Consider the following 27,715-nt stretch of genomic DNA (forward strand, 5'->3'; position numbering starts at 1 on the left):
AGTGAAAATTCAGGAACTCTCGAGCCAAATTTTTGTAAGAATCGGGGGAACATCGGGGTGCTCACCCGCCTGGACCCACTTCGCGTTGGTTTGCACGAATTACTCAGTTAAACCACAATATGCAGGCATAATAAGGTGTTATCTATCAAACTCACAAAAAATATGCAATATTTGAATGGTTTACAACAACATATGCTTGGCTACAGTCAAAGTTGCGTGCGATGGAATTCCATTCTAGTGTGATATGGGTGTAAACTAACGGAAACTTTTTTTCTGCGGACACAGTGGGAACCGCACTTGCTCAAGTGATTAGTATTGACCATGGTGTTTCGAACTAGTTAAACGTTTCTGGACAACACAATTGCATGCCACAGAGTTAGCAAATAACCGAACACATTTTGTGAATCTAAAATTAAAAGCCTAACAAGAAGCACACAGGATGGCAGGAACTCGAAAGGGACGGTGTTCAACTGGGTGCTTCATAATTAACAAAATCCCGATTGTGCCGAAACGATAAGGCGCAACGAATCAGTCAGTGTAAAATTCGAGTCCTATCCTAGACACCAAACGTTGAGACTTTGCGCGAATTTAACACAAACAACACAGTCGTTTTTTTCGTACACTCAAGAAAAGTATTCATGGGATTGTTGTTCGTACGACCTAACAGAGCCTAAAATTCATCCGAACAAGCAGATGGGCGCTGTCACTTATGACAAGGCAATTTCGACTGTTTCTTTAAAACATTCCCATCCAGACGGTAGTCCCACTGATGTCTTTAGGGAAAACTCATGAGAATAAATTACAATATATCCCACATCCCAACTTTGACAGTTCATGTCTAATCCGTCCACAGACAGGAATACCGGGGACATTTGGCGAATATGAGTGAATGGAGTCAAAATTATTGAAAGGTACGAGAATCTGCAAGTATGGGCCCACGTTTCGAACCCAGTCGAATCAAAAAATTATGCATCGTGGTTTACGAAACGAATTATTTCTCAAAAAATTGATATTTTGATTGAAAATGACTGACTGACTGAAACCTTGAACTTCCAAATCTGTATCTGCAATGTCTGAAATATCGGGCTTGTCTAAAATGCAGGGGGGAGTGCGAAATAATTCAATCATGTGGAACTTTGATCCGAACAGCCTCCAGTCACTAATTGTAGCAATCGAATTCCAGGTGAGCGAGAGTGGCAACAGAATCAAAGTTGCTAAGTGGTCATTTTCTGTCAAACAACAGTTTGAGGTAGTTCGAGAATACTAACTAAACTGAAAAGACAAACTAAAATTGGAGAGGGAAAGCTGCGGCTTCAACCCTCAAACTTCACTTTCGTTAAGTCGCCCGCAACAAAGCCACACCATAACATTGTAGGAAGTAATGTAGTGAAAAATGACTTTTCTACGACCGAACGTCTAGCTTGTTTATCGCAATATATGTGACAAATACGAACACGATCTGATAGAACATATACAGAGGAGATCAGGAGCACAAAGTTTCAATTATCCAAACAGTCGGATCATTGCAGCAAACATTGGGCGACTTTGAGTTCCGGCATGTTCCAAGTTCGAGCATGCGGATATGTACACTAAAGCTGGTGATAGCAGTCAACAATTCATACTTCAGCTGCAACCTGATCATGAAAAAAGGAACTCAAGCAACATATGGACGTAATAGATCTTGGATACGTGCGTCTCTTTGATCTTCAAGGAATAAGTTATATTGAAGACTAACTTAACCTCATTTCTCAGAGTGTGTATATTTGTGCCGCATATTCGATTGTTTTGTGTGAACTCGCTCAGGTCATACGTGTACTTGCTTTGATCACTAGATCCTAATGTATGTCCGAGGAGTTTTAATAGACGTTTCGTCCAGACACTGAATTCACTCTATGCTGGAAACCCAAGAAGCACCGAGCAGCTGTTTCAACTTTATTATTGGTCCACAGGATTGCGCGTCTCATGAGTTCGGAGCTCTTAACCTTCTGAGTCAGTGGATGAACAGTTAACAGCTCGACCACGAACAGCAGTGTGATTATATCTCATCTTGACAGAATATGGCGCCACTTACAGAATAGTCCCAGTGGTCCCAGAGTTTCCTCGCTTGCTAAACTTGTCTGTACGTCTATATGCATCAGATCAAAGTACCACATAGAGATCAAGTTTACTAATCGAAGAACTAAAAAAAACGACCAATAAGCCTTGTCGACCGCAGCATCTCTATTCCACGAAGAATGAGATTACAGGTGAAACAGTTGCCACAACAAAGAAAGAAAAACGGACGTAGCAGCTTGTAGCAGGATTTATTAAAGGTTCAAACAATATCACGTATTTAAGCTTGATGTTCGAAGAACTGAGAATAGACGCGCTGCCTTTTTGACATGTCAGTCAACAGAATCTGATCTTATCACAGTGAAACCATTTTCATCCATGAATTTTACGTCATCCCCTCGTCCCTTGTCATTTTGCTACTCGTCTCGCAATTCTATAGACATGCATCCGGTTTCAGAGCTTCCCTTAGTAATTTTGACATAAATAAACCAAACCAAATCGCATAAAAGAATTGGCCCACAGGGTTGATGAAAACGTTTTTACCCCACTGCAAATATCCACATTCCTCACTTGGATGCTTATGAGGAACAATGAGGAATCCCATTCAAACGGTTCCTTTGATAAAACTAATATTGACAAATAGCGGAGAGAAGTATGCACTTGTGGATAGTCAGAAGATCGTAGAAACACAACATGCTGCAATTAAGCCTCAGAGAACCGTAAATCGGCTGCCTTATCATGATCACCTGCAGTGACTTACACTGTGTCCATTAGTCGCAGGACTTCTAACAGCCGGTTTCATTTAAAAGGCTTATTTCTTGAGGAGAAATTGGAAATTTCGGCGTTTGAATATGTCACCATGGCGAATAGTTCCATGGTTAAATTTCTGATGCACTTACCCGAAAAATTTTGTACCGAATTAGAAAAATAAGGGCAGCGTTCTACGTAGCTATGTGTGGTTTTTTGGAACGACATCATACAGATACGCACATTCGCATACCACTTTGGTCCTGCTAACAGACTTAACTTAATCCAAACTGAATCTCTTGTTTGTGATACTCTTAAACTGGATGTACTGCGAAAAGGTCGCTTCATGTTCCAGTGGGCACGACGTTGGAGCTATTGCAGTATCTCTTCTTAGATGAATCCCTTCATGGCTGTACTTTCCCGCTCTGGGACTATCGGGCAAGCACAGTGTCCACGTTTCCGTCAGCCTTGTTCACTACATCAATATCCTGCCAAATAAAACGTGAAAGGGGCTTTGGGCAACGAGAGGTTTAGTCGTGAATCCGCTGAGTCTGCCGTTAAAACTAAATTGTCGCGTTTCTTACTATTTTGGTTGATGGAGAACACGATTTTGCGGGAAAATGCCGGACTAAACCGGTCATGTGCTCCCGAGCGGTTCCCAGTAAGTTTGTGAGTAATTTCACTCACGTTTCTACATTTTCCTTTCTACGTCTCCCTATTCCGTCCTACTCACTTGCTGGAAATCACTTTGGAAACATCAAATAAACCAATAACACTGGTCAGAAAAATGCTGGGCTAAACCAGCCGTGAGCTCCCGAGCGGTTTCCATCAAGTTCGTGAGTAATGTCATTCATGTTTCTACATTTTTCTTTCTACGCCTTCCTATTTCGTCCTACTCACCTGCTAAAAATCACTTTTGAAACATCAAATAAACCAATAACACTGGTCGTTTCGTTCGACATATGATGTATCATATGTATGCGTCACATCTTTCGGCACACTGTGTTTCTGCCAGCGAAACATTTCTAATGGAATAACGAAACATATTCCATTTGAAGTAAAACACAACTGGTGTAGTTGAAAGAACGCTGAAACATAGTTCCAACCGGTAGATAAATAGAGTGGGAATTATCAGAGGAAGAACGTGATTGAAGAGCTACATTTTCTTGAGAACACTGACCAGACAGCATGTGCCAAACACGCAGCTAGATAGTTTATTACCATCGTTGATCTCTTGTCAAATGCTATTCTCAAAATCTTTTCAGAAGCCGTTTTTTACAATGAAATTCCTTTCGAAATGACCGTCAGCACTGAGGCGGTGCCTTGGAAGAGTCCTTTCGCAGAAAGATACAGGTGCACCTTGCACAGCAGGAATTGCTCAAATTGAACACTCTGTCATCACCATCCATCAGAAAACTAATGAATGCTTCACCCACGTTTCAGTTAGGGAAAAAATCAGTCCCCTCCACCGATATGGTTCAGTGAATCTTTTATGTGTTGCGACCGATCGATTTCAAGGAATTCAGATTCCCTCAAGAGCTCTATCGAGAAAAATCGCAAAGTGACTACTCATTTTTAATCGTCTATGCTATAATCTTCGCGTTTGACCTTAAAGAAACATGCTTTTAGATCGAGAAATGCACTCATTTGCAAATCAATTTGATTTTCACGGGGGACTCGACTGATACTCTCGTTTATGATGTCCTCCAGCTGAATGTGCTGCACACAGGCTGCCTCATAATTCAGTTGGCACGATATTCTAGATATTGCAGTATATTTTCATGAAGGAAACTACTCACAAGGTTACTGAAAACTCTTCGAAGAGTGAAAAATGGGGTCAAAATCGACAGGCTCCCACCGAGGTGTCGGGTGAAGTGGTGAGGAATGTTTAATAAACGTTTGCTGTGGAAGTTAACCATGCTTCGCAAAAGTGACCTTCCGTGTCTATCAGCAGTTTTCCCTCATTTCAAAAGCTGTGAACATCGTCGAACAAGTCCCTCGTTCCGTCCATCACTGTCAGAGGCATTTCTTCCTTCCATCCATGATACGATATGATATAACCTTTTGTTGAACTTGGAGATTTGTGCACAGTAGAGTCAGACAGTGTTGTTTTTCTCATGTTCCTGTGGCCTAACCGCAGCATTATTTAAATTTGAGCATCGAACTCAAAATTTCCGTGAACAGTCTTCGTGACTGACAGTTGATGATATTCCGGTAGTTTTAAATTGAACAGAGCAGCAAAAAAGGTGCAATAAAATCCGTAAAGTACGACGAGTGTGTTTTGCATGGCAGGTCCAATACGTCGGGAAAGTGTAGATGCTCTTCTTTCCTTGTACAGCAGCAGAGTTTGTACAGAAGAGGTTGCGTCATTTTTGGGTGAATGCTCGTGCTGTAGAATTCGCAATCTCACCAGTGTCATCCAAACAGTGGAATTTCCCTGATTAATCTAAAACAATTGGATGAGTTACTGGCTCCGATCTTCATCATCGCTGACCATGCAGATATTTGGGTCCTGAGTGCATGACATCCAAGGCCTTTGTTTTACTAATACTCCACCAGCCATCACTGTATGCACCTCATATCCTAAGTCTCTGCGGGCGAACGAAATCATGTCCCAGTTGTGCGATCACAACTCTGTAAGTTTCTTGCCTGTGTTGGTCAGTTGATCCACGTGCTAAAACTTGCCAGCCAGACAGCCTGAAGCATCCTAGACAAATTTTTTTTCTTTTGTTGCTGATAGGAAGATGGTAATCAGATTACTGGTTGCTCAGTGGCTTAGAAAAACTAATCACATGACCCGTGCATGAACGTCTTTAGCTTTTCAGAACTAAAAATTCAGGAGAGTCCATCGTCCGCTGATGGAGGTTTGGGAACGTGCTCACCTGGTGCAGCTCGTCATGTAACCGCTGCATTAAGAGGAACATATAGTGGTCTCAAAGGAAATGGAGGGTCAATTTCAATGGCTGGATGTGGATTCACCACAAAACCAGGTCTGGGAGAGACTAAAAAATTTATAGTCATTTTTGCAGCCACACCAAGATGTTCTGTACAACAGTGAATAGGCTGCACCACATGGTTGATAGGATTTCTGTCTTATCAGTATCTATTCGAGAATTATTGCAAATCGATAATTCTGTAATGTTAGATGAGTGAGTTAGATGGTGAGTTTGTTAAGACAAATCAAGCTCACATGTACCATGTGGAAGTGTCAGAAAACTGTCATGGGGAGAATTTGGGAGGTTCTCGATTTCGAATGTGGCGAAAGGGGGATCAGTTAAGAAACCTAAAAAAAATCTGTGTCGTGAGATCCGTGTTTGTGTGCTGCTATCTAAAGATGACGGCAATTCGATTAGTCTTCTTAATCGGAGTTAAAGAGCCCGCCGAATTAAAGAGCACTGCACTACGCGTACTTGTTCAGGTGAGTTGGACGGAGAAGACCCATGGAAAACGATACAATGCGATGTGAACCAGCACGTTCATTCAGACAACTATCCAAAATTCGCCACCTGGTGCAGTTAATCTGTGGTGTCCTGAAGAATGAACTTCGGATTGTCGGATAACTGAACTACTAAATAGTCTTGTGAAAGGTTGGATAAACCGCGAACCTGGTGCTGGAATACAAGCTAAACCACTATTAATGTTGACTACGATGGCACTTGATTCACGTGATTCATCATCCACCTGATATTCGTGAGGTGCCGCCTACTCATATGCTATAACAAAACAGCGGTCTCAGTTACGAAACGGACACTACACCACATCGTTTTCAACTTGTGGATAATATCACCAGTCGAAAACATCGATACAACATAAAATAGAGATCATGTCAAAACCTTCAGGATGCGGAAAGCCTGTAGAACAGTCACGACACCATTACGGGACCGGCTGAAATCTACCAACAAGCACCTGCGTGTGCATTCACCGATCATGAGTCTGAATTCACCACCGCAAGCGGTTTTGTTGGGTGAGTAAATTCTCGAGGGTACACAATGATGCAGCCTTTGTTGACTGACACGGCAAACAACGAAGTGTCCTAGAAGAACCGACCATTGAAAGTCATTAAATGTACCGGCTTCTCTTAAAACAGCAAGTACCAAATTATATTCACGCGTACACTGTGGGAAGCTTGTGAAGTTGACTGCATGAGGCAAGTGTAGCAACGTGCAGTGAAAGAGTATTCTCCACTGTACGCATTATTTGCCGCTAGTGTTTATTGTTAATCGTGCGGCTATTCCTACAAATGCTTTTGTTTTCGAGTTTTGAAAGTGAATATGGTACGCACAGGTATGACACAAATGGTTGTTGGTCATACTGGTACTGCAGTATCAAGGAGCCATCCTGCACTACCATAATTTTGGTTGGATAAAGCTTAACATCGCTGATCACATTGTGGGTAAGGCTTGATATGTAATAACTTTTTAATGCGAATCGAACGGATTGTAATTCCACAAACCTTTGCTGGTCGTTGAATATTGTGGTGTAAATGTGATTAGAGTTCGGGAATAAAACCAGATGGCTGATATTGGAAGGACGGGAGAGATTTTGCAGACAAAACTGAATAATTCACAAAGAAATACGGTCGTGGAATAATCGTCTGGATCAAATTCGTTTAACTGTACATGTTACACTGATTCTTGTGTGATACATTTGGTTGGGCCAAAACGCCGAAATGCGACGTTTTCGAAAAGATTAGTAAGGACGGGATCCTTAGAGATATGATACTTTAGAGGACAAATCCAGAAAAAAGTCAGATACAAGGGAGTTACATTAAGACGATTCATTAATTGGTCATCAGATTGCCCACAAAGCAGCAAATGTTGTTCCTGCGGAGAGAAAAACAGCACAATAGGCTGGGAGACCAGTGTATGCAGTTGTGACCTGGTTCACAGGCTTGGAACAAAACAGAACACAGCAGAAATCAATAATGCACAACAGGTAAGGTCAACCATGAATATGGCTGGCGGGGGCGGACTGCAACATCAATTAAAAGTGGAGGCATATGCGCAAATGGGTCATGCGTCAAATTGTTTATATCATACAACCAATTCTCCCAAGTCAGTAGTTCCGGTTTTGCATCGTACGGTACATGAAAAGCTAATTTGTCCTTCGGAATTTATTGTTTTGCATTAGGACTTTGGGACTATTAGTAACCACATTTAGGGCGGGTCGACTGAATATACATTTTTAGAAAATGTGTCGCTTATCTTTATGGTTCCGACTGTTCTTTACACTTGACCTCGTCTGGACTAAAATTCTTTTACAAAAGGCATAAAACACGGAATGATTTTAAAAATCCAAATTTTTATCAAAACGCATGAATTAACGTAAGCATTGTGCTAGCTGTTTCTCGCAGCTCCACAATCACTCTTATGTGAAGTGCCATTTTTGGGTCACTTTGCGGTGAGTATTTCTGTGAAACTGATGGTTCTCAGTTTTGGCACCATTCAAGAATACCATTTACAGCAAAAGCGAATTTCTTGACAGAACTATGTCACCACACTTCCAATGTCACTGTCTGAAATTGAGAATATTTCAGTAAAGGTTTTATTAAAGATTCTATTAGATTTCTTCTCATGGTCACACCTGGTGGGTATGAAACCAACCAGAATCATGGACAGTTTGGTATTCCTCCGTAGTTGAATTAGCGTACTAATCAAACACATTGACCTTGACGACACGACACAATCAATAATCGGGTGGAATTTGAATCTATAGGGCTAGACCGAAGCCAGATCAGAGGGGATTTGTCTACAAATAAACCTTTCTAACCGGATGAAAACTGAATGGTACCATGAGGCCTGGGTGAGGTTTCACCAATACGATCCATATGTACGATGAGCAAGGTTCGAATTTATCATCCAGAAACGGGTGTAAAACCATCTTCATTTGCGTCATTTTCCGCCTAAGGATTAAAAGTGACAACTTACGGTCAGGTCATCCTTGAGGGTCAGGCACAATGTGTCCCTCGTGGCCCGTTCGTCTCACAGTCTGAGCAATATAGCTGCGTTATTATCCATACCACCGAGCATCTATTGACGTGCTTAGCTAACGGCACTTTGAAGCAACTCTAACGATGACTGAAAAAACAGGATTACTGTTGAGGCAACGCATTGTAGAAAATCGTAAGAATTGCCATGTGACACCAGTCTGCATGCAAGTTAAATTCTTTGTCCTTCCTAACCATCGGCAGTAATCTCCACCAAACGTGGATATTAAACCGGCTTCGAAACAGCCACATTTCGACTAAGATTATCAGGTTTTCGTGATTCCCTTAGGTTTCCAGCTCTGTCCAACGGTGCAATCGTGAACAATTTGCTCCAGTGTCGCGGTGTCTCTTTCCACGGGCTCAGGCTCTTGTTTGGCAGCGATTTAGATAACTGCTGTGTCAGCTTTGACATAATAAACACATGACCTTCCGGTTAGTCCACAGTAGAGTATAAAAGTGTCGAAACAGTAAATGTTCGTCCGCCTTATTCAGGATAAACTGAAATTGCTCTTAGCTATGTAATACGCCATAAAGGTGGCCATGTGTATATTTTGTTTTTCTCCAATGATATCAATAATTTCTTCCGGAAATCCATTCATGTGGTATAATCAATCTAAGCCTACACAATGTGAGACAGAAATGGACTGTTTATCGTGCAATGTACAAATGTGTGGACCCGACATTAGCCACTGTTTTGTGATAGTGATGAATTGAACGTCTTGCCTATGGAACGCAAGACATCGACTGTTATTATATTACTCGACTACGCTGTATTTGGTCTTTAAACTTTCCATTTAGTGCAACACATGGTGCTCAATCCGTTTAATAGGAACTAGGTCTGGTCAGATCCGAAACTCCGCATTTTTGTCATTAGAAGCTTCCCAAATTCCTATCTCGGCGCCGTTTTGTTCCACTTTGTGTCTACCGACCCTAATCTACTTGAAACTGAAATTTAATCAGTTTACCATTTTTGAATGTATTTATGCTTAAACAATGCAACCGACCGTCGCAACATCTGGTCTACCGCAAGAATGCATGGCAGATGCTGACAGATTCTCCAGTTACTGAACTTGGTCCAGTAGCCTACTGTAGTTTGCTTGAAACAACTTTGTTCCACCGGATAAAAAGAATCTGCTACTCAGATGAAACACATTACAAAGAGAATTTTGGAATTGGAGGCTAGTGGTGAACAAGTGTCTGAAGGTGTACCTTCATGTTTACGATTAGGTTCACTATACAAGCCCTAAGTTCGGTAAGCTACATATTCAACGCCATCAAACGGAAGATAAAGTTGACCCTAGGAATGTTTTATAAAAGAGTTCAGCTGCGTTTTATCAGAGAGTTTGTGTTTCAAAACCGCGGGGCTATGTTTGGTAACGCCTGTGTCTTTCGTGCAGTTACTCACGGTCACAAACATATTTAGAACGCCAAATCACGGAGACCTCTGGGGGGGTCGCAGCTGTACTACCCCAAATTATTTGTCGCGAGTGTTGTTGAGCAGCGGGTTACTGAAGAAGTGTGTTGTTCATTAGATTTCACCAAACGTAAATTTCAAGCCAATGGTTAGTAGAGTGGGTGAGTGCTTCAGAACATGTCACCTGTATAAAATAGGCCAATGAGAGTTTTCGCGGATGATGAGACATTTGAGCAGTTTCCTAACAAACGTTGAAGTGTTTCCCATAGATTGCGCTGCGCAACCATTTTTCCCTCAAAGTTTTACGCAGGAATTTCAGTTTTTGGTAAGAATATTTTCCGTTCTTCAGATTTTGTGGAATTAGTAGACAGGTTGTGTTATGACGAGTCACTCATAGCGCAAAGCTGATTTGATCACGTACATATCTTCGGTATGTAACTGTAAAATTTCCGTCCCCCAGAGCCTTGAGCCTGTTGTCAATTTATCCAGCTACTCTGAAATCAACTGCACTGTAGGTGGATTTAAGATAAAGAAAGTCATAAAGGAAAGTTCACGAGTGATGAAACTATCTATCAAAAATGCTTATAAAATGGCAGTTTCTCATTGATTAGTTTCCCACAAATATCGTCCTTTAAACATTTTGGTACCTCTGCAATCCCTGTACTTGCCAAATGATCCCCTGTAAAACCAAACGTTCTCAAACTGTCGAGCAGTTATTTAAAATGGCAATATTTACTCAAATACATGGTTCTTCTGTCCCAAAGGGATGGGTTGTTGGACATAACGCCGGTCTATTAGAACTGCGATTTGAGTGTACAACTTGTAATGGAGGAAACAGTTTCCCTAAAACGCATTCCCTGATTCATTCAGTCTTTTCCCGGGCATCCAGGAAGCATTGTTCGGAAGTATAGTGTCTAGAAACTCATCACTCTTTTCTGCAGGAATTCATTTGTACTTTACGTGAAGCACATCACTGTTAATAAACAATTCTTGGAACATTATTGCCGGTTGTTGTATCAAATTTCTCTTCACACAGTTTGTGCTGCAAAAGAAAACACGGTCACATTGCTCAGTTCATTTTACTGAATACTACCTGGTTTGGATTAAAAAGCTAGAGTTGGTTTTCACACAGACCGGAAAATAATTTCCCCCACTCTCTAGAAAAATAAGACAATATTGACTTCTCCGACATCCCCTTGAACATGTTTTTCGGACCACAAATTCAATATGCCGATCTAAAATTTCTCCTCCGAAATTTCTTCCCTTGATGGTAGTTCAACTGAATTTGTTTCTAGTGACCACATTTACGGGGCTTTCGTGTGTCCAACGACTGTGGCGGCTACCACTGACAGTTTGTGGAAGTTCAAACAAACTTTTGGTGCGTTAGCAAACACGAAAGCAAACGGGATCTTGTTTTGTCGCCAAACATGATGGACAAGCAAAGTGGATGGTTCTACTTCAAAACAAATTCAAAATTAGCGGGATTAGGGAACAAACAAACAACTGGCGTCTTACTTTATGAGAAGCATAAACTTCGCATGGAAACACTGTGGAGAAGTAAACATCGTTAAAGTTAAATGAGTGGCTTGCACAACTACAACGTAATCCCTTGAGAATCGAACGGACTTTAAAATGCCTTCAGCATACCACCGTTTTACTGTCACTTTGTGTGAATGCAAGTAAAACTGCCCAAATTGTACCTACAAACAAAGTATACCTGCGGTACAAACAAACACTATTTTGTGGTGTAAATCTTTGTTATTTTTCTCGAAATGGGCTACAGCTGTACCTTTGATCTGCCAAAATACGGTGGTCCAGCTGATTCCAACTAACATTTGTGGGCAAACCCGTAAACACCAAACTAGTTTGATCGAACTATTACGCAACTAACCCCTTCAAGATAGCGTTGTCGAATTAACTGGAATGTTTTGACAAACTTTGAAACCGATCAAATTAGTCTTCACAGTTTACGAACTGTTGCAAACGGCTTATTAACACCGTCATACTCTCCTTGGCAGCTGGCAACTTGCAGCAAAAATTTTCACCATTTCCACAAAGCGACCCTGTGTTTTTTCTATTCTTTCGGCTGTTACACTTGTAGTCTAATGCGTGATGGCATCGCGCAATGTAGGATATGCTGCGTGATGGAGAGTTTCAAAAACCCACCAAGCTATTTCGTGGTTTGGAAAGTGCATGCTAAATTTACTCAGACTGCACATCCTGTCGATCAGAATTTACTGTCCGCACATAAATCTGTGTATCCTCAAGTGTCTAGTTGCCTACCACAGGCCACCTGCCGAAGCGATTACAGTAAGATCAGATTTTCGCGGGATCTGTTGTTCGTGCGTTCAAAAAACCATCCAGTTTATACGAACTGGTTTGTTTATTCTTCCCATGGTCAGTTTTTGATGGAATATCTGTGCCCCTCTTATATGGCGTTGGGACACTGAAAACGCGTTACCGGTGAGCTAAATAAGGCTGGAAAAGAAACGCTTCTTATCCTGAATTCTCACAAAGTACATTCTCATGTTTGCTTTTGTTGGTGGTGCATTTGCTCGTCAACAACTTAACTAACTGTTTAAAATATCGCTCCTTAATTTATCAGATAGCCTCATGTCATTTGCTTGCAGGAAACTATCCACAATGATGCTAAAATGCTTCGACCACCCACTACCGGTTTTCCATTTCTTCCTCAGTTTAGCACAATTTCTGTGCTCCTGTGAAGCTTTTGTTTCACTTGAAACTAACCTGTACAAAATTCGTCAGATATTCTCATTTACGCATCAACTTGATTTCAGCGGAGTTCCAATTGAATCACAGATGAACCTAAAGAAACTGCTGTGCGACACCTCGAGTAACGTGGCGAACAGAAATGAGGTGGCCCTTGTATAACACTTTCGGTTGGGAAACATTACAGAGTAGGGGTCCGGCTAGAACTCTCCAGTCTACGGTAATACCAAACGGGCGCGCAAATGGAGTTATTTGGCTTGTCGCAGTTTCTTTTCATCGGGATACGTGTATTTATGTGGTCATAATTCAACACTCAGAGCAATATAACTTTCCATTGGGTGGAGTCTCAAACCAGATTTTCTTTAGCATCACATCAGAACTCACCCCTCACACTAAAAGTTTTCAGACTTCATCGCACTGCGTACCACTATGACAATCTCAAAGCAGTTATCCTAGCGTCATCTGAAAAGTTCGAGAATGAAATTTGAGTAGCAAGATAATTTGTTAGGAAAATATAATCTAACGAGACAGGAAACACGAAGTAAATTGCCCGAAATTTGTCATTGATCAAGCGTTCCATACATGCTTTTGCCTACATTAGCTTCGTTCTACTGAACAGGCGTGATATGTTTCATGCGACCAAGACTAAAGTGTCCAACAACCCGAATCAGTTACAGCAAAATAAGTCCACAATTTAGACTGAGCGAGTTCCAAAACATTCTGATTAAGACTGGCCTGACAAGCTACTAGTTAATTTTAGTCAACGATCAATTACATTTCTGAACTTTCGTTTTTATTGGAGATTAAAACAGTCACTTATGAACGCAGAAAAATCTGCTCCACCATTGCAAGAGTATATACATAGTATATATATATATGTATATGTGCATATAGTATACTATATTATGGTATACAGTATAGCATGGCTCAGAAGAGTGTGGTATATAGTGTAACCTATCACATTATAGTACAATGGTAGTGTAGCAATATATATGTGCATATAGTGATGCAGAAGTCGTACGGAATAAAATTCTACAACTTAGTATATAATTCAGTATAGTCGTTTGCAATTTCATTCTTGCAGACTATCAAGGTTTTGGCCTAACTGAAATACAAAATTCGGGAGGGTCAAGCTGCTGCTCAGTAATTGCTCAGAGCAGTACGCTATAAGCCGAAATCACAGACCGATTTGAGGCGGTCGTTAATGATCAAAGTGTGGTCCGACATCAGTGTGACAATACACGCAAGACCCAGTCTGAAGCTTCCGTACATAATGAATCCAACTGCGGAACTACGTGATTATGTGGTTTGCTTTTTCGGTGCCTCAATTTACAATTTACAGAAAAACGATCAAGGATGACTTTCTGACATTTGTAACTATGTGCGCTAAAAGGTTGATCTAGGAAAACCCGTCCACTTGTAAGTTGTTAGCAAGCCAAATTGTGCATTAACACCCTTATGCACGCTAGATACATACATGCCAATTCGGGAGCTGATGGTTCTGTCATAATCGCAGTTACCAGTTATAGAATAAGAGATGAATCTGCAGCAAACCAGGCATAACCCTTCCACAGAATCTTGACAGGCTCCATTGTAACCTTTTACACGTAATGTGCTACTTTCAATGGGAAAACATTCAATGATCTTCGTCTTACAAAATACAGACAAAAATGAACAAATCTTATAGGTTGGATGATTACGCAAATTCCAGCAAGTTCGTTTCACCATAGAGGTGTTAGGCGCAGATAAAGTGTTGGCAACAACAGCTAGTAGGTTAACCCCGTGAATCACAATGCGCTGGCATTGTAATGCAGCACAGCATTTCGGTCCGGATGTATCCCCTAAATGTGCACAACACATTCATAGTTGCATCAAAAACCCAGCACTCCTGTACTACGTGCCACGCACACTAAGTGCGCATTTGGAAATCGGTCTCTATGCGAAATGTAATAATGTGGACTAAAGCAGACCAGAAGTAACTGGCGAATAATCCATGCACATACACCCCTAATTTTGTACATCTGCTAATGAAAAAGCGATAATCTCACTGCGTTTTGGACTGAGTTTTAAAGATGATTTTTATCCTTTGAACCCAAGCTAGTGACAAGATGATCTCAACAATGTATTGGTGCATTCAAGAATAAACCTACAACTTACTTTCGGGAAGCCGCTAAATAAACATATATTGTCCCCTGGATACATTCTATCAAGCTTTATATCCGGATATGGAAAAAAATTGGAAATTCTCGCTTCTGCTCAAAATGGTCATTGTAATTTCAGTTGCGAGCGCTCACCCGTTACTTAGACATAAGCATTCTATTTCCAGATCCCCCGGCTTGTGTTTATCAAGAGCTGATTTAGTTCTGAGTAGGTGTAGGGTTTGAAGAATACTGACGTACATGCTGAGCAGAAGTTTTCAAATTATTTTACAATGACGGGCTTCGAGTTCCTTTATTTTCACTCAGTCACTCAAAAATGTCATGACTAGAAATCGACTGTGAGTTTTATTTCGAAATAAAGACTGTAAAACTCTCGTAAATTTTGTGATGTGCGCTGGTCCAGTGTTGAGAGAATACACTTAAAACGAGGGGTGTAAATAAGCCACCTTCTATGCTTGAAGCGCAAGTGCACAAGAATATGAGAATAATTTTACTCAAATGAAACGTAATATACTCACACACTAGTGAAAACGGTCCAAAATGCAAGAATGGTTCAGATGTTGGTTTCCTCATCCGCAATTACCTCCTGGCATACTGTATGGTCACATCATCAAGCGAAAAGTGAAAATCAATTAGAAATATATGAATAATGCTCACCTGGGGGTTTCTAAAATCTTTCCCAGAGTTTTTGTTAAACCAACTAAATGTAAACTGCCATATGAGCCGAGAATATTTTCCAGAACACCTACCAGCTCGTTTGTGTGGTTTGCTGTTTTGTGCCAGTAGGTTGCGCAAGCTTTTGATTGCGTTAGCGTCAGATTTGAAAAGTAACCGTCGCCATATCATCACTGAAGGTCACTGGTGTTTCACTGCCGTACAGTTGTGTCAATTATTTTGAACAAATCGTGATGGTGGAAAGAATAAAAAGTGAGACAAGAAGGGAGACTAAGAGCAGTTTTCATTTTACTTGCAGCTCCGTCACTCATCTAACCGGGAAGGATATTGACAGACTGACTGATATCGTTAGACACCTTATGACTAGGCATTTCCAGTCAAACAAAGAGAGCTGCGGGAAATTCTTCCTGAAAGGCGAACAGTATCAACAGCACCCAAAAGTTTTGTAACATGCTTTATTCTCGTCCGCTGTGTCTATTTTTCCACCTCTGGGCTTTCACCACTCTGAACTAAGCACAAAAAACAATGCTGAATTTGGTGGGTGGTAACTCGAAACACATGAACCCGTCATCTCACGTTGCAACTCCGGAGGCATTCTCTGGACAAAGCGCCATTTGCTTCACCAAAATTCAGCCGCTAAGTCACCACAGTGTTAACTCGCTGTTAGCATCCGATTCCACCTATCGTTTTTAAACAACGGTTTTCAAAGTTCCGACTGTATCATTCGCTTGAAATGGCCAAGTCGCGTAGCCATGCATCAATGAAGACCGCAATGCAGTGTGATATACGCCTCATTTGGGACCTCTTTGTTCGCAGAACTGGCGTTAACCGGTAAAAGCAATTCCGGCTTCGAGATTCGTGCGTTCACTTCGTGGGCTATACCACCGACAGAGTAAAAGTTAAACAGTGCCCTACTCTAAACCAGACACAACTGAGTTAGGACTTGATAACTTATAATTCTGCAATCTGACCGTTTTTCTTCGCTTAATCTGTAAGGCGGGATGGTATGACTTCAGTCTGTGGCCCATGCGACCAGACAGAGAGCTGAATTACGAATCGTAAGCTTGCCATCTGCAGTGGGGGTTGTAGAACGCAAATGAAGCTTAGCTATTTTTAATTACTGACTATTGAAAAAATACATGTCAAGTTACTAAAACATCTTTCCGTGCTCAAGAGAACTAATAATTTAAGATAAGAAATTCCAGACGTCCATTATTTCATCGGCTTCTGAGAAATCTATTTTAAGATGAATTATGAATACTGTATTTTTACTTGTCTTCAACAGCTTTCTTATAATAAGATATTACAAAATCTAATTGCGGCAATCCCGTCTGCAAAATGCGGGAACGATAGTGAGTTTACCTGGTTTACATGGATGGTTAACCAATTCTCGAGCGTGTAAACGTTTCTAAATGCAACAAAGTAATCAGTTGTGCTGTTTAACTGCACCTGAATAAACCAATTTCGGCGAAAAGAGGGCTTGCCATTCCTATCCTACCGTTAGAACAATGAAGGCACTCTCGAATAGCACTATAAAAATGAAAATGGCTGATCGATTCATTGTTTCACAGTACCGAAGTGATCTGATTAAAATGCGCTAAGTTGAAGTAAGTAGAATGTAAGACAAATTTACCTGTACCTTCAGTGGCACACATCATTCGACCAGGCTGAGTGATCCAAGGCTAAACTGTTAATTTAGGCAGTTCAGTGGCAGACATTCATTAAAAGTGGCCGATCTGACCGGAACTTAATTCAGGCACTCGACAAAAGCTTGATTAATTGCCATAACATTCAAATACGGTGAATAGCTTTGTTTTCCCAAATGGTGAAACGTGCTTCATTCCGACAAATTATGCGATGCGCACGAAAGTCACGCCTCTTAGATGACGCAACGAAATAGTCAGATCCTTAAAACTGATAAGTCAACGCAGTCATAAATGGAAAAATATTATTGATCGTTGAAGGGGAGACGATTCGCGCGTGGTTAATGTGCCACCGGGATTATCTCAACTGAACCTTCGAAAGGGGGCGATGACCCACTTTGAATGAAGTCTAAGGGAAACAACAAAAACGTCGTGACGGAAAATCTTTATCACACCACCAAACTACATCGGGTGGAAGCCCAACATTGTTGAACTGAGTGGAGAATAATGAATGATAGCCACATTAGGAGTCTACTGTAATTGAAATGCAGTACTCACGAGCAGAGTATTTTGAAAAAACACTGCTTGATGGTGGCTTCAGTGTTCATCATTTCTGTCACTTTGGGGGTCCTCCAATAGTAGTAAACTTATGGAAGTGCCATTTTTCTATGAAGGAAAACAACATTCATTAGATAACACGTTTGTCCTGGGACCACACCAAAGGCGGTCAACTTTTGCGCACCATTCTAGTCAATTACTTACAGTTTAAGCAATGTATCAGGAAGGTCAGATTCCTGAAAGCAACCTCAGAACATCCGGAACCTACTGCTCCATCAGGAACTCAATAAGAAAACCGGCAAGCATCCAGTCCAGTCAATCATTCAATCAATTCAGCAAAACCTGATTAGTGTTCTTGCACGCCAAAGAGCGACCGAATGTGACCAGCGTTCACGATTTTCTTAGAGGCACGATCGATGTTGATGAGTGTTTATTAACGCCTATCAGACAGCCTGGATCAGTGTCAGAAACTCCCCTTTAAATAACGTGGGGCCGTTGTGACTTTTGCTCTCGCACTCGTTTGTTCGGAAGATAGCGGTTGTGTTCCCTTCTGTGAGTCATTTTTCTCCGGCATTAGGCACTGGAGCGGGTCAGCAGCAGATACCACAGATTGACGAATCAGCAGATATAACGCAATGCAAGTTGCGTCGTGTTTGAGAGAACTACTTTAGCATGATCCGTTGATTGGTCCTCCTACCACACTTCAGTTTGACTGAGACATGCGACTGAACTGCACGACAGTCTGTACAATGTGGCAAACTGCTAAATGCTATCATTCTTGGAGCTGATTAACAGTACAAAGTAAAGGAATGAATCAACTGTGAAGATATCTCTGGTATGCTGCAGTCCAATGGATGGGTAGGTGAGCAGTGCGAAGCTTGAAACCGATTGGTAAGAAGTGGTTTGATGTAAACAAATGAAGGTTCCCGCACCTGGCAAAGTCAGACTTTGAATATCATGAATACGAATTCTACGGGTGGGTTACTTTAGGCGACAAACTTGTATCTTTTAGCTCGGGTTCACCAAATGGCCTGGACGTTCAATTTAGGGAGACCCAGAATCCACTGGAGATACCCGTGGAAGCCATGGGAAGAGAAGATGTAAGCGATCGAAGCTCGTTTTCTGTGATAGGTCCTGCTCGTTAGTACACTCTGAATATTTGTAGTAAAAAACCACATGCAAACGTAGTAGACACATTCTCTTTAAAACATAGATGGGTGAGAGGACACGGGTCAATGGGTTTGGAATCAAGCGAGTCATGTACGACCTAGCGACCGGTATATCTCCGTTCCCCCCTGTACAGGGTATTTAATTGTAATTTTCACCATCTTATGAACAAAGTAAAGTTCAGAGTTGACACTATCAAACTCACAACAGGCACTGAAGGTTATCAGTACGAGCTCCACTTTATCTGCGGGACACACCGAGTTACCGAGTGTTACTCATCATTCTGTGTGCCAAAAATGCAACATCTGACACTGACCATGAGGTGCAGTTAGGAGGATCCATCAGACTGGGTGTGTAGTAAAGCAAATCCTGTGTCGGGAAAAGTTTGTTTAGTAAGCCCTTCTAAAATAAAAGCTGCATTACCGACAAGCATCGATTTTTTGTCTAGACAATGTTGAAAATTTCAGTGTTTACACAAACCACATGAATTTCTCGTTCATTCGGCCGTTGCGTTCCTACATCCTTCTCGTATGTTTGTTGCATGGTTGTAATCAAACCTGTGCAAGGTAAGCTACCGACGTACGACAGAGAAATTTGCTAAATTTACCAGGTCGAATGAGTGACATTTTGTTTGTGCTCCCAACACAAATAGCATTATCATAAAAAAATCATTAAGTGCCCGTGGAAAAACTGATCTCATGAACATCGGGTGAATGGCCGAAAAAAATGAGGTTCGAGAACGCGAGCCTCCGCAGTCTCAGGAACCTCACATCGTTCATGGTATCGTATTACTAGTGTACTGAATATTTCTTTATAACGAATTACGACTCAGTATGTAAGGCTGAGGTTGTGCGCTGGTGGTTTTTCACATAACTTCGCTGCAGGTCATCTCAAAATAAGAGCGAATTTTCATATGACTGATGAGGTTCAGTTTATTCTGTAAGTCAATAATCTACACAGATTTAAAAGTCGTGGGTAATTGCCAGTTGTTTTTCACGTCTTATGAAACGCCCTTCTTTCAAACGTGTCTGCTTGAATGATGCAACAAAGTTTGAAAATTCGCTCTGTTTGGCAAAATTTTCTCTGCCAACTCATTTTGTCCCCATACTCGTCCAAGATGCTTGAACTTATAGCAAGTAATTCCCATTTACAATCCAAAATCGGATCAGGGCTTTTCGAGCGTACTCAATGAGCTATCGGATGGACCAGTTTCTGGTTGTACAACCTTATCAATTCGTCTATTATCGTATTAGCTGACGACTCTGAATGATAGGTTTACCGCCCATTATATTTTTAGTTGCCGACGTCAACTGACACCAGAATCGACCAAACGTTTGCAGACACCAAACCAAAACTCTCATCTCACTTTCTTCGCCTCAACCTGAGTACACCCGGGATCAACTTATCGTTCTCTGACAAAGTTCACTACGTGATGTATCTAAATGCACCCAATAAATATTTACGTACCGATATAAGCAGCATTCCACAAACCTCCCCTTTTAGCTGAAAGTTCATCACTGTGAAATAAATTTTTTTATTTATATTTGTAGTGTACTACTCATAAGGTTGCTGAAAATCCATCGACAGCCCACGATCGGTTTCGCCCTTCTTGGGACTCATCAGGTAGGCGCAGTCCCCGGGTTTCCGTCAACCTTATGTTCTATGTGAAATCAAATTGCACGAAATCATAAACGAGAGATTCAGCTGGGTTCCAGGTGAGTCTCTCGAAAGAACCAAATTAGTTTGCAGATGAGTGTATATTCGCTAAATTTCATCTAATTCTCCTTTCCCTGGTCTAACATCCGACTGCTTCAACCTGAAAGGCCTGGCAAAACATTACTTCTTTCGCCAAGTACAGGCCAGGCTGCCATATCTCAAGCACAGAGAGAACAAACCAGTGAACTTAAACTCTTCGTCAGGGACTGACTTACTCGGAGTTTTACAAGGATGCAATTCGGTTTCCAACATATCTGTTACCAACTTCGTCTTCGTTCGGTCTTAATTAATTAGCTGTTTTGGATGGGCTAACAGAAAATGGCACAATCACTATGTTGTTGATTCTGATAGTTATTACTTTCTTCGCGTTCTATCTGGTTTATGGATACTCAAAATTTTGAAATACTGACAGGATCGTTTTGGAATTGGGCGAATCAAACGGCACAACCATAAAAGCGATGTTCTATGACAAGACTGTGTTTGATGTGCACATTCGAGCAACAGGGTTAAAAGTCTGTTCTGATTAATAAACTCATTAGAGGTTTTGGATAATTTTTAAGTGATATTAAAGGCTAGGGAGTAGGCATCGTACGAAAAGTATTGAATTATGTCGCGTTTCCGGTCTTGGTAGGGTTATGCACATCGATATCACAGTTACACTGGAAATTCTTAGCTCGAGGCCTAGCTAATGTCAGCCTGTGTACAAGACTGAAGACTTGCAACCATGTTCTCTCGCCCTCGTTCTCTTATTTCGGGTTAGCTATGAATAGTTAACTAATCACTTTCTTCGAATTCATGCGTTCCTAGTCTTTGGCGTTGCTTCAAAAGTTTCTATACTAGCAAAACCGGACCGGCTCTGGTTTTGTATTGATTCTTTCCAGTACCTATACAAGCAGTTTCACAATGAAGATAATTCTGATTGGATAATTGGTTGATCGAAACTGCGCAGACCTACCGAGTTCAGCTCACAACATGCAAGATTCAGCTGATCTCACTGTACACAATGCAGACAAATGCGATCTCTAATTAGAGGAGAATTTTATTTCGCAGTTGACATATGCAAGAGATCAAGCCGCGGAGATAGAACAGCTGTGGTTAAATTAAAGCTTGATAACGTTCATATAGAAATATGCTTCCCGCTCCGGTTTTCTCCCACTTATCATTGGACACAATTGGACAGACAAGAAAGCCATTTTTGATAGCATATCTCAAAATTCAGTTATCCCTTTCACACAGGACGCTTCTCAAGGAACGGCCCTTTCACTCCATAGAATCATTTTCTGCACTGGAAAGTTAAGCAGGAGTTTCTAATGATATTTCGGTCCCCAGGAAAGTTTATTGAGCCTAACATCTGCCCAATGAAGTCTGCCGTAGGCGTAACATACCGGTTTTGTACCAGAAACGGAACTTCTACCGTCATGACTGTCGGAAATAATGCAACTAACTGCCCAATTTGCCCATTTGTCACGCGTCTAGTAATCAGGCAGCAAATAACCAAGTAATTCAAACGTATCCGGATAGCGGGAAATTAATTACACTGACTGCTTTCATTGTATATGTATATATTTGCTAAAAGCAATAAACAAACATAATGGATTTTCGCTGGATACGTGCAGATCGATATCCCATTCAGATAATAGCAAGTCTCCATCGCCCTCCCCTCGCCCAGCGTACAAATTACGAATATACAACTACAGAGACATCACACAAGAATATGAACTTAGATGTGAACCCGGTGACCTGCACTAATTTGGCTCATTATACAATGCGCAATACAACAGGCTTTATCATCAACACGGTTTCCAGCAAAACCATTGACCACATGAATGGTTGCTTGAGTTCCAACCAATACTACTGCGTGGGAAAAAAACCTGGTTCCTGAATAAACGTCAAGTAATCATTAAGCTCACACACCCCTGTTTGACTACTTTCCTCAGATTGGGGAAGTACAGTTTGGTGGCACCTTGCAAGTTGGGTAGATATGCATCCGTACTGACCTTTTTTTACAATCTGCCGCAGTGGGTGACATTAGATTTGAGCTTACTAAGAAGGATTTCAATGACACTTGGCAAGGCCGCAGTTGAAGTAGGCGAGGAGTTAAAAAAAACTGGCCTAATATCTCCAGGTCGCAGGAAAATATGTTCAACTTGACAGTTTTTATTATTGTCTGGCCTTCCGATACTTGTTATTAAATAGTCCGGAAAAGCAAACATGGGATAAACTTTTATGCGTATGTTCTGGTGTTAGAAAACTATGCTCTCCGACTCTGATGTGTAGTTCCCTGACCGCCTGTCCTATATAGACCGTGGTGCAGTCATTACACTTGATTTTGTAGACACAGTCCTTGGTTCTGTTTGCCGGGAGGCGACCTTTCAATTGCACCAGTGCATAGTGCAGTGTTCCCCCTCAGGAAAGCTACACAACTACACACAACTACGTATTAGAGTCGGAGCGCCTAGTAGAAAAATAAACAGACCGCCGAGATCACTCGAGCTGACACGTGTTGGTGTGCGGTCATAAGAAGGAAGACTGGTCATCATCTGGATTCCACTTGACCTCAAGCCATCGAACTAAATTGTCGGAGCACTCAAGACCCCACAAAAGTCAGGGAAAATCTACCAGCGGCAACCTAGGTCAATCATCAACTGAAGCACCCTGAAGTGGAAGAATAACGAACCAAACCCGATCAGAGTACATCGTAAACGAGAGATTCAGCTGGGTTCCAAGTGAGTCTCTCGAAAAACCAGATCAGTCTGCAAATGAGTGTATATTCACTAATCTCGTGCAATTTGACTTCAAGTGGAACATAAGGTTGACGGAAACTCGGGGACTGCGCCTACCCCAAGAGGGGCGAAACCGGCCATGGGCTGTCNAAGCTTTTGTGTCAAAAGCGAAACGTTGCCCAAATAAAAACTACCGGTTGTTTATCAAGCTCTTCTGTAACGATGTAAAAAAATTATTAGCATAACAATAACGGCAGATGAAAGTTTCATTTTGAATCGAACCAAATTTGAATTAACGCATCTTAGAAGCACTGCCATCTGTATACTTCTAGTTTTCCGCAGCAAACTTAATTAACTGCCGGATACATTTGTGCATGTTTCCATCGAAACCTTTTATAGCTGGAGGAACTACCAGCAGCAACGCGGAAAAATTGTTTTCATTAGGTCAACTCCTCCACTTGATCAGCCTGTGCAACTGATTAGCTGAGCTAAGTTACTGATTCTTCAAAGCAGGCGCGCGAATTTTGAACAAGAAGCCAGACGTAGTGCAGTCTGACAAACTAACCGGTGACACCGTTCTTCTTTAGTATGCATCACAGTCGGCAGAACCTATTATCCTAAAGTAGTTTACCACGCCGCTTAATGTCGCCACTCTGCGTTGCGCCACAAGATCAAAATGTGTCTAAAAAGTGTCTAAAACTTGTAACCATTTTTGTTTGCTCAACAGCATTATCTCACAGAACAAGTAGTCTGTTGAAATAATAAAAAACAAAGATTTAAACAGTGCGGTGAATAATGAAATGAGTTAATTATAAATCACCTATTAACTGAAAACTAGTAATTAGTTAAAAAACCACTGGCGGAATGCCACCTGGTGCCTCGTGCAACCTATAATTTTGCTGTGATCATGGTCATCGAAGTCAGGATATTTAATGGAATTAGATAAAGCATTACCCTCGTGAACCGACGGAACAAATGTTACGATCTTGAGAAAATTTGACCAAGAATGATTTTGGAGGAGGTGTCCTGGAGAGGTAGTGCAGATATCCAGGGCTGAAGAAAATCCACTGGTCCACAGTTTAGTGTGCAAACAACTCGTCATAGACTAGGTTTTGTATTGCTAACATGCCTTTATTGACACCCAAGCACACTCGTTTGTCAATAGGCGTTTTATTTTATACGGCTCCGCTTCTTGTGTTTAGTATTGACTTGTTTGCTCAGGGTAGGTCTTGATTTGATCCTACCCCCACTATGGTGGAGACGCGTCAACATCACCTGGCCGCATCACTGGTGTGTTGGCGCGCTAGCGTGGTATTTAAAACTGACTAACATTCCACAATCATCAAGAAGATCCAGCCAAATAAATACCAATATCTCTATAACGTAGACCTACGTCACTGTTGTGTGCAGATCGTTGTCATTATTCCTGGGAACTACTATCAGCAAATGCATGTGAATTGGGTGAATAGTATTTGGGAACACAATGAAAAAGTTCTCGCGAGAGTGGCCCTCTTTGAAGGTATCATGTGATTTTGTATGTTCCACAGGTGACACTGACATGCGCAAATCTAAACCCCTATGCACTTTTAGAACGTTTCTGGCTAAGCACGACATTACTTTCCACGTATATCATGGGAAATGAGAAAAAGCATGGTGTTGTGTCCTGTTTGCTAAGAGATGTTGAGTAGATGGTTTTGGAGATGACATGAATACAAAGATTGACAACTTTACTTTATGCATAGGAACAATATGTTTTGTAGATGCTCTTTGGATTTTTGTAAGTTTCTTACGTGGAGTACGACTTGCTTTCGCGCTGGCAAAGCCTAGCACATGATCGAAATAAACTTCAGACTGTTCAACTATTTGTGGTTGACGGAAAACGCTACTCTAATACTTGAGGACAGTAACCTACCTCACATTAGATCTATTTTAGGAGTTTAGAAGTTTAGAAACTGGAGACAAACCTGTATGAGTTATGTACATTAACGCGCAGCTGGGATGCTTAATGTATCGAAATTCAGAGCACTCATTTTGATATCCTGACACTTTTCTAGTGAAAATGTTGCTCCCCAGGGATATCCTGAACGAGCGGTACTCTCCCAAAAGCTGTCAGTTTCAAGCCAAATCTCCTGAAACTGGTTACAATTGGTCGTATCCCCGAGATTTGCCTATTTTGAGGAGTAGGGGAGGAGAGGGACCAGTGCATTGCCAGCCCAACCGCCAGAGTGAAAATTTTATCCTTGGTCGCCCCCATATCATGCCAATACAAATTGCTCCAACAATGTTTTGTGCAGAAATTCCTTTAAAAAACCTTTCCCAACCAGGACAGTTACGTTGAGACGGAATTCTAGCCGAGTGGATAGCCGGGGAAAAAGGAGCTTCATAGTTGGTGTTACGGAAAATTTCACAACTACCACAAAAATAATCCATTCGTTTCGGTTTAGTAATCTAGTGGAACACATAAATATCTTTCTGGTTGTTTGACGGGCACCAGACAAGCCCTGTGTGTTGATCTGCTGACTTCCTCAATCGCAGTCCGCTTCTGATTAAGTAACTCCGCTAGCTTGTTTCTCCCTCTACTTATCATTCGAGACTGAACGGAGTCACAGCTGCACATGGAATCTACGAAATCTGGCACAAAACATTGTGAAAACGCCTCAGGTGTACTCGCATCTACAACGGAGTGGGGCAAGTAACGCAGCATAACCTATAGAATAAGTGGTAAAGAGGTTACTTCTGGGAAACAACGGAAAGTAGAACCTAAACTGTTTGGATCAACTAAACCGGAGCTCGGTAACTGACATCTGGCTTCGGACATTGCGATCACCTGAACTTTAAGTGATTAATGTAAATCTGGGCTGTTGTGAGACTGCCGCACGTAATGCGCCTACCTTGTGTAGATGTTAATACCGCGTTCACGCACAAGGTATACCTGACAGAACCAGGGTTTTTATTTCAAAACATTGGAACATTACATTTGTCAACCCGAAATCTGACCGTTTCTAACTGTCGTGGGTGACACAACATAGAAGCACAAAAACAAGCATAGTGTAAAAATATTGTGTGATGTGCTTTACAGTTATAAAGAATAAAAGTTATTACAATCGGTTCTCAGCACTCACTGTGGTCGGGTTTGCAACAAAAGCCGTTTCCGCCAACCCAATTAGTATCTTCGAAACTTTCGCCTATCCTGATACTTCAAATAAAGTGTGAATCGTCTTTGATGAGGGAGAATCAAATGCGTTCAAGTGAAACAGAGAATTTTACGCAGTTAGTATCTTAGAAATTTCCGCTTATCCTGATAGTCCAAATAAAATGTGAATCGTCTTTGATGAGGGAGAACCGAAGCGTTCAAGTGAAACAGAGAATTTTACGCACTGCACGTTGTCGAAGGTGAAAAACTGTTAAATCTGTCAGCCGAGTGTTTGAGTTACTGCCTATAGTCTTCTTTATCCTTCCTGAATAAACTGGCCCGTGCATGCAGACAACCTCACGGACCAACGAGGATTATGTCCAGTCTAACTGATGCATACAGCTCTGTTCTCCAATGGACGACGCTTCCGAACATTGCATGAGAAAAGTGGTAAGCAAGCCTGTTTTAGAGAAACGCACTCATTTGCAAATCAATTTGGTTCTCACGAGAGACTCAACTGGATCTCTCGTTTATGATATTCTACAGCTGAATGTGCCGCACACAGGTTGCCTCATGTTTCAGTTGGCACGATATTCGAGATATCACAGTACAGTTTCCGGAAGGAAACTGTTCTAGTTCCGTAACATCTTAGAACGTACTGAACCTTATAACATCATGCGACTTGGTGGTAACGATTCGCCACTTTCGATCTAATCAACACAATTCATAAGCGTTCAAATGGGCGACTGGATGGGATTTTTTGCCTTTGCAGAATAATGTAACGGTGAACAACGTAATACCTTCCTCATAATGTTGTTGAAAATTTCTCGAGATTCAGCTGGGTTCCAGATTAGTCGCTCGCAAACCCAAATTTGTTCGCAAATGAGTGTATTTCTATAAAAATGATCAAGTTTTAGATGGGCTTTTTGGTACATTAAGCTACTGGTCCTTTAGTAGTTTACTGAATGAACAATTTTCTCCGGAAACTAATCATTTTCCTGGAGTATTTATG

At 41.4% G+C, this 27,715-nt stretch overlaps 1 protein-coding gene across 1 annotated transcript; it reads left to right on the forward strand.

Annotated features, from left to right (window-relative positions):
- Positions 1-20,681: 20,681 nt before the first annotated feature.
- On the forward strand, positions 20,682-26,782 carry T265_12714 (hypothetical protein; the record flags this gene model as incomplete). Its single annotated transcript, XM_009165064.1, is given in 3 exon segments — positions 20,682-20,754; positions 20,759-20,846; positions 26,650-26,782. Coding segments are annotated over 3 exon segments (291 nt in total), but the record flags the coding sequence as incomplete, so codon positions are not given.
- Positions 26,783-27,715: the final 933 nt, after the last annotated feature.

The sequence above is a fragment of the Opisthorchis viverrini genome (genome assembly GCF_000715545.1).
Source record: "Opisthorchis viverrini unplaced genomic scaffold opera_v5_11, whole genome shotgun sequence".
NCBI classification, from domain to species: Eukaryota; Metazoa; Platyhelminthes; class Trematoda; order Opisthorchiida; family Opisthorchiidae; genus Opisthorchis; species Opisthorchis viverrini.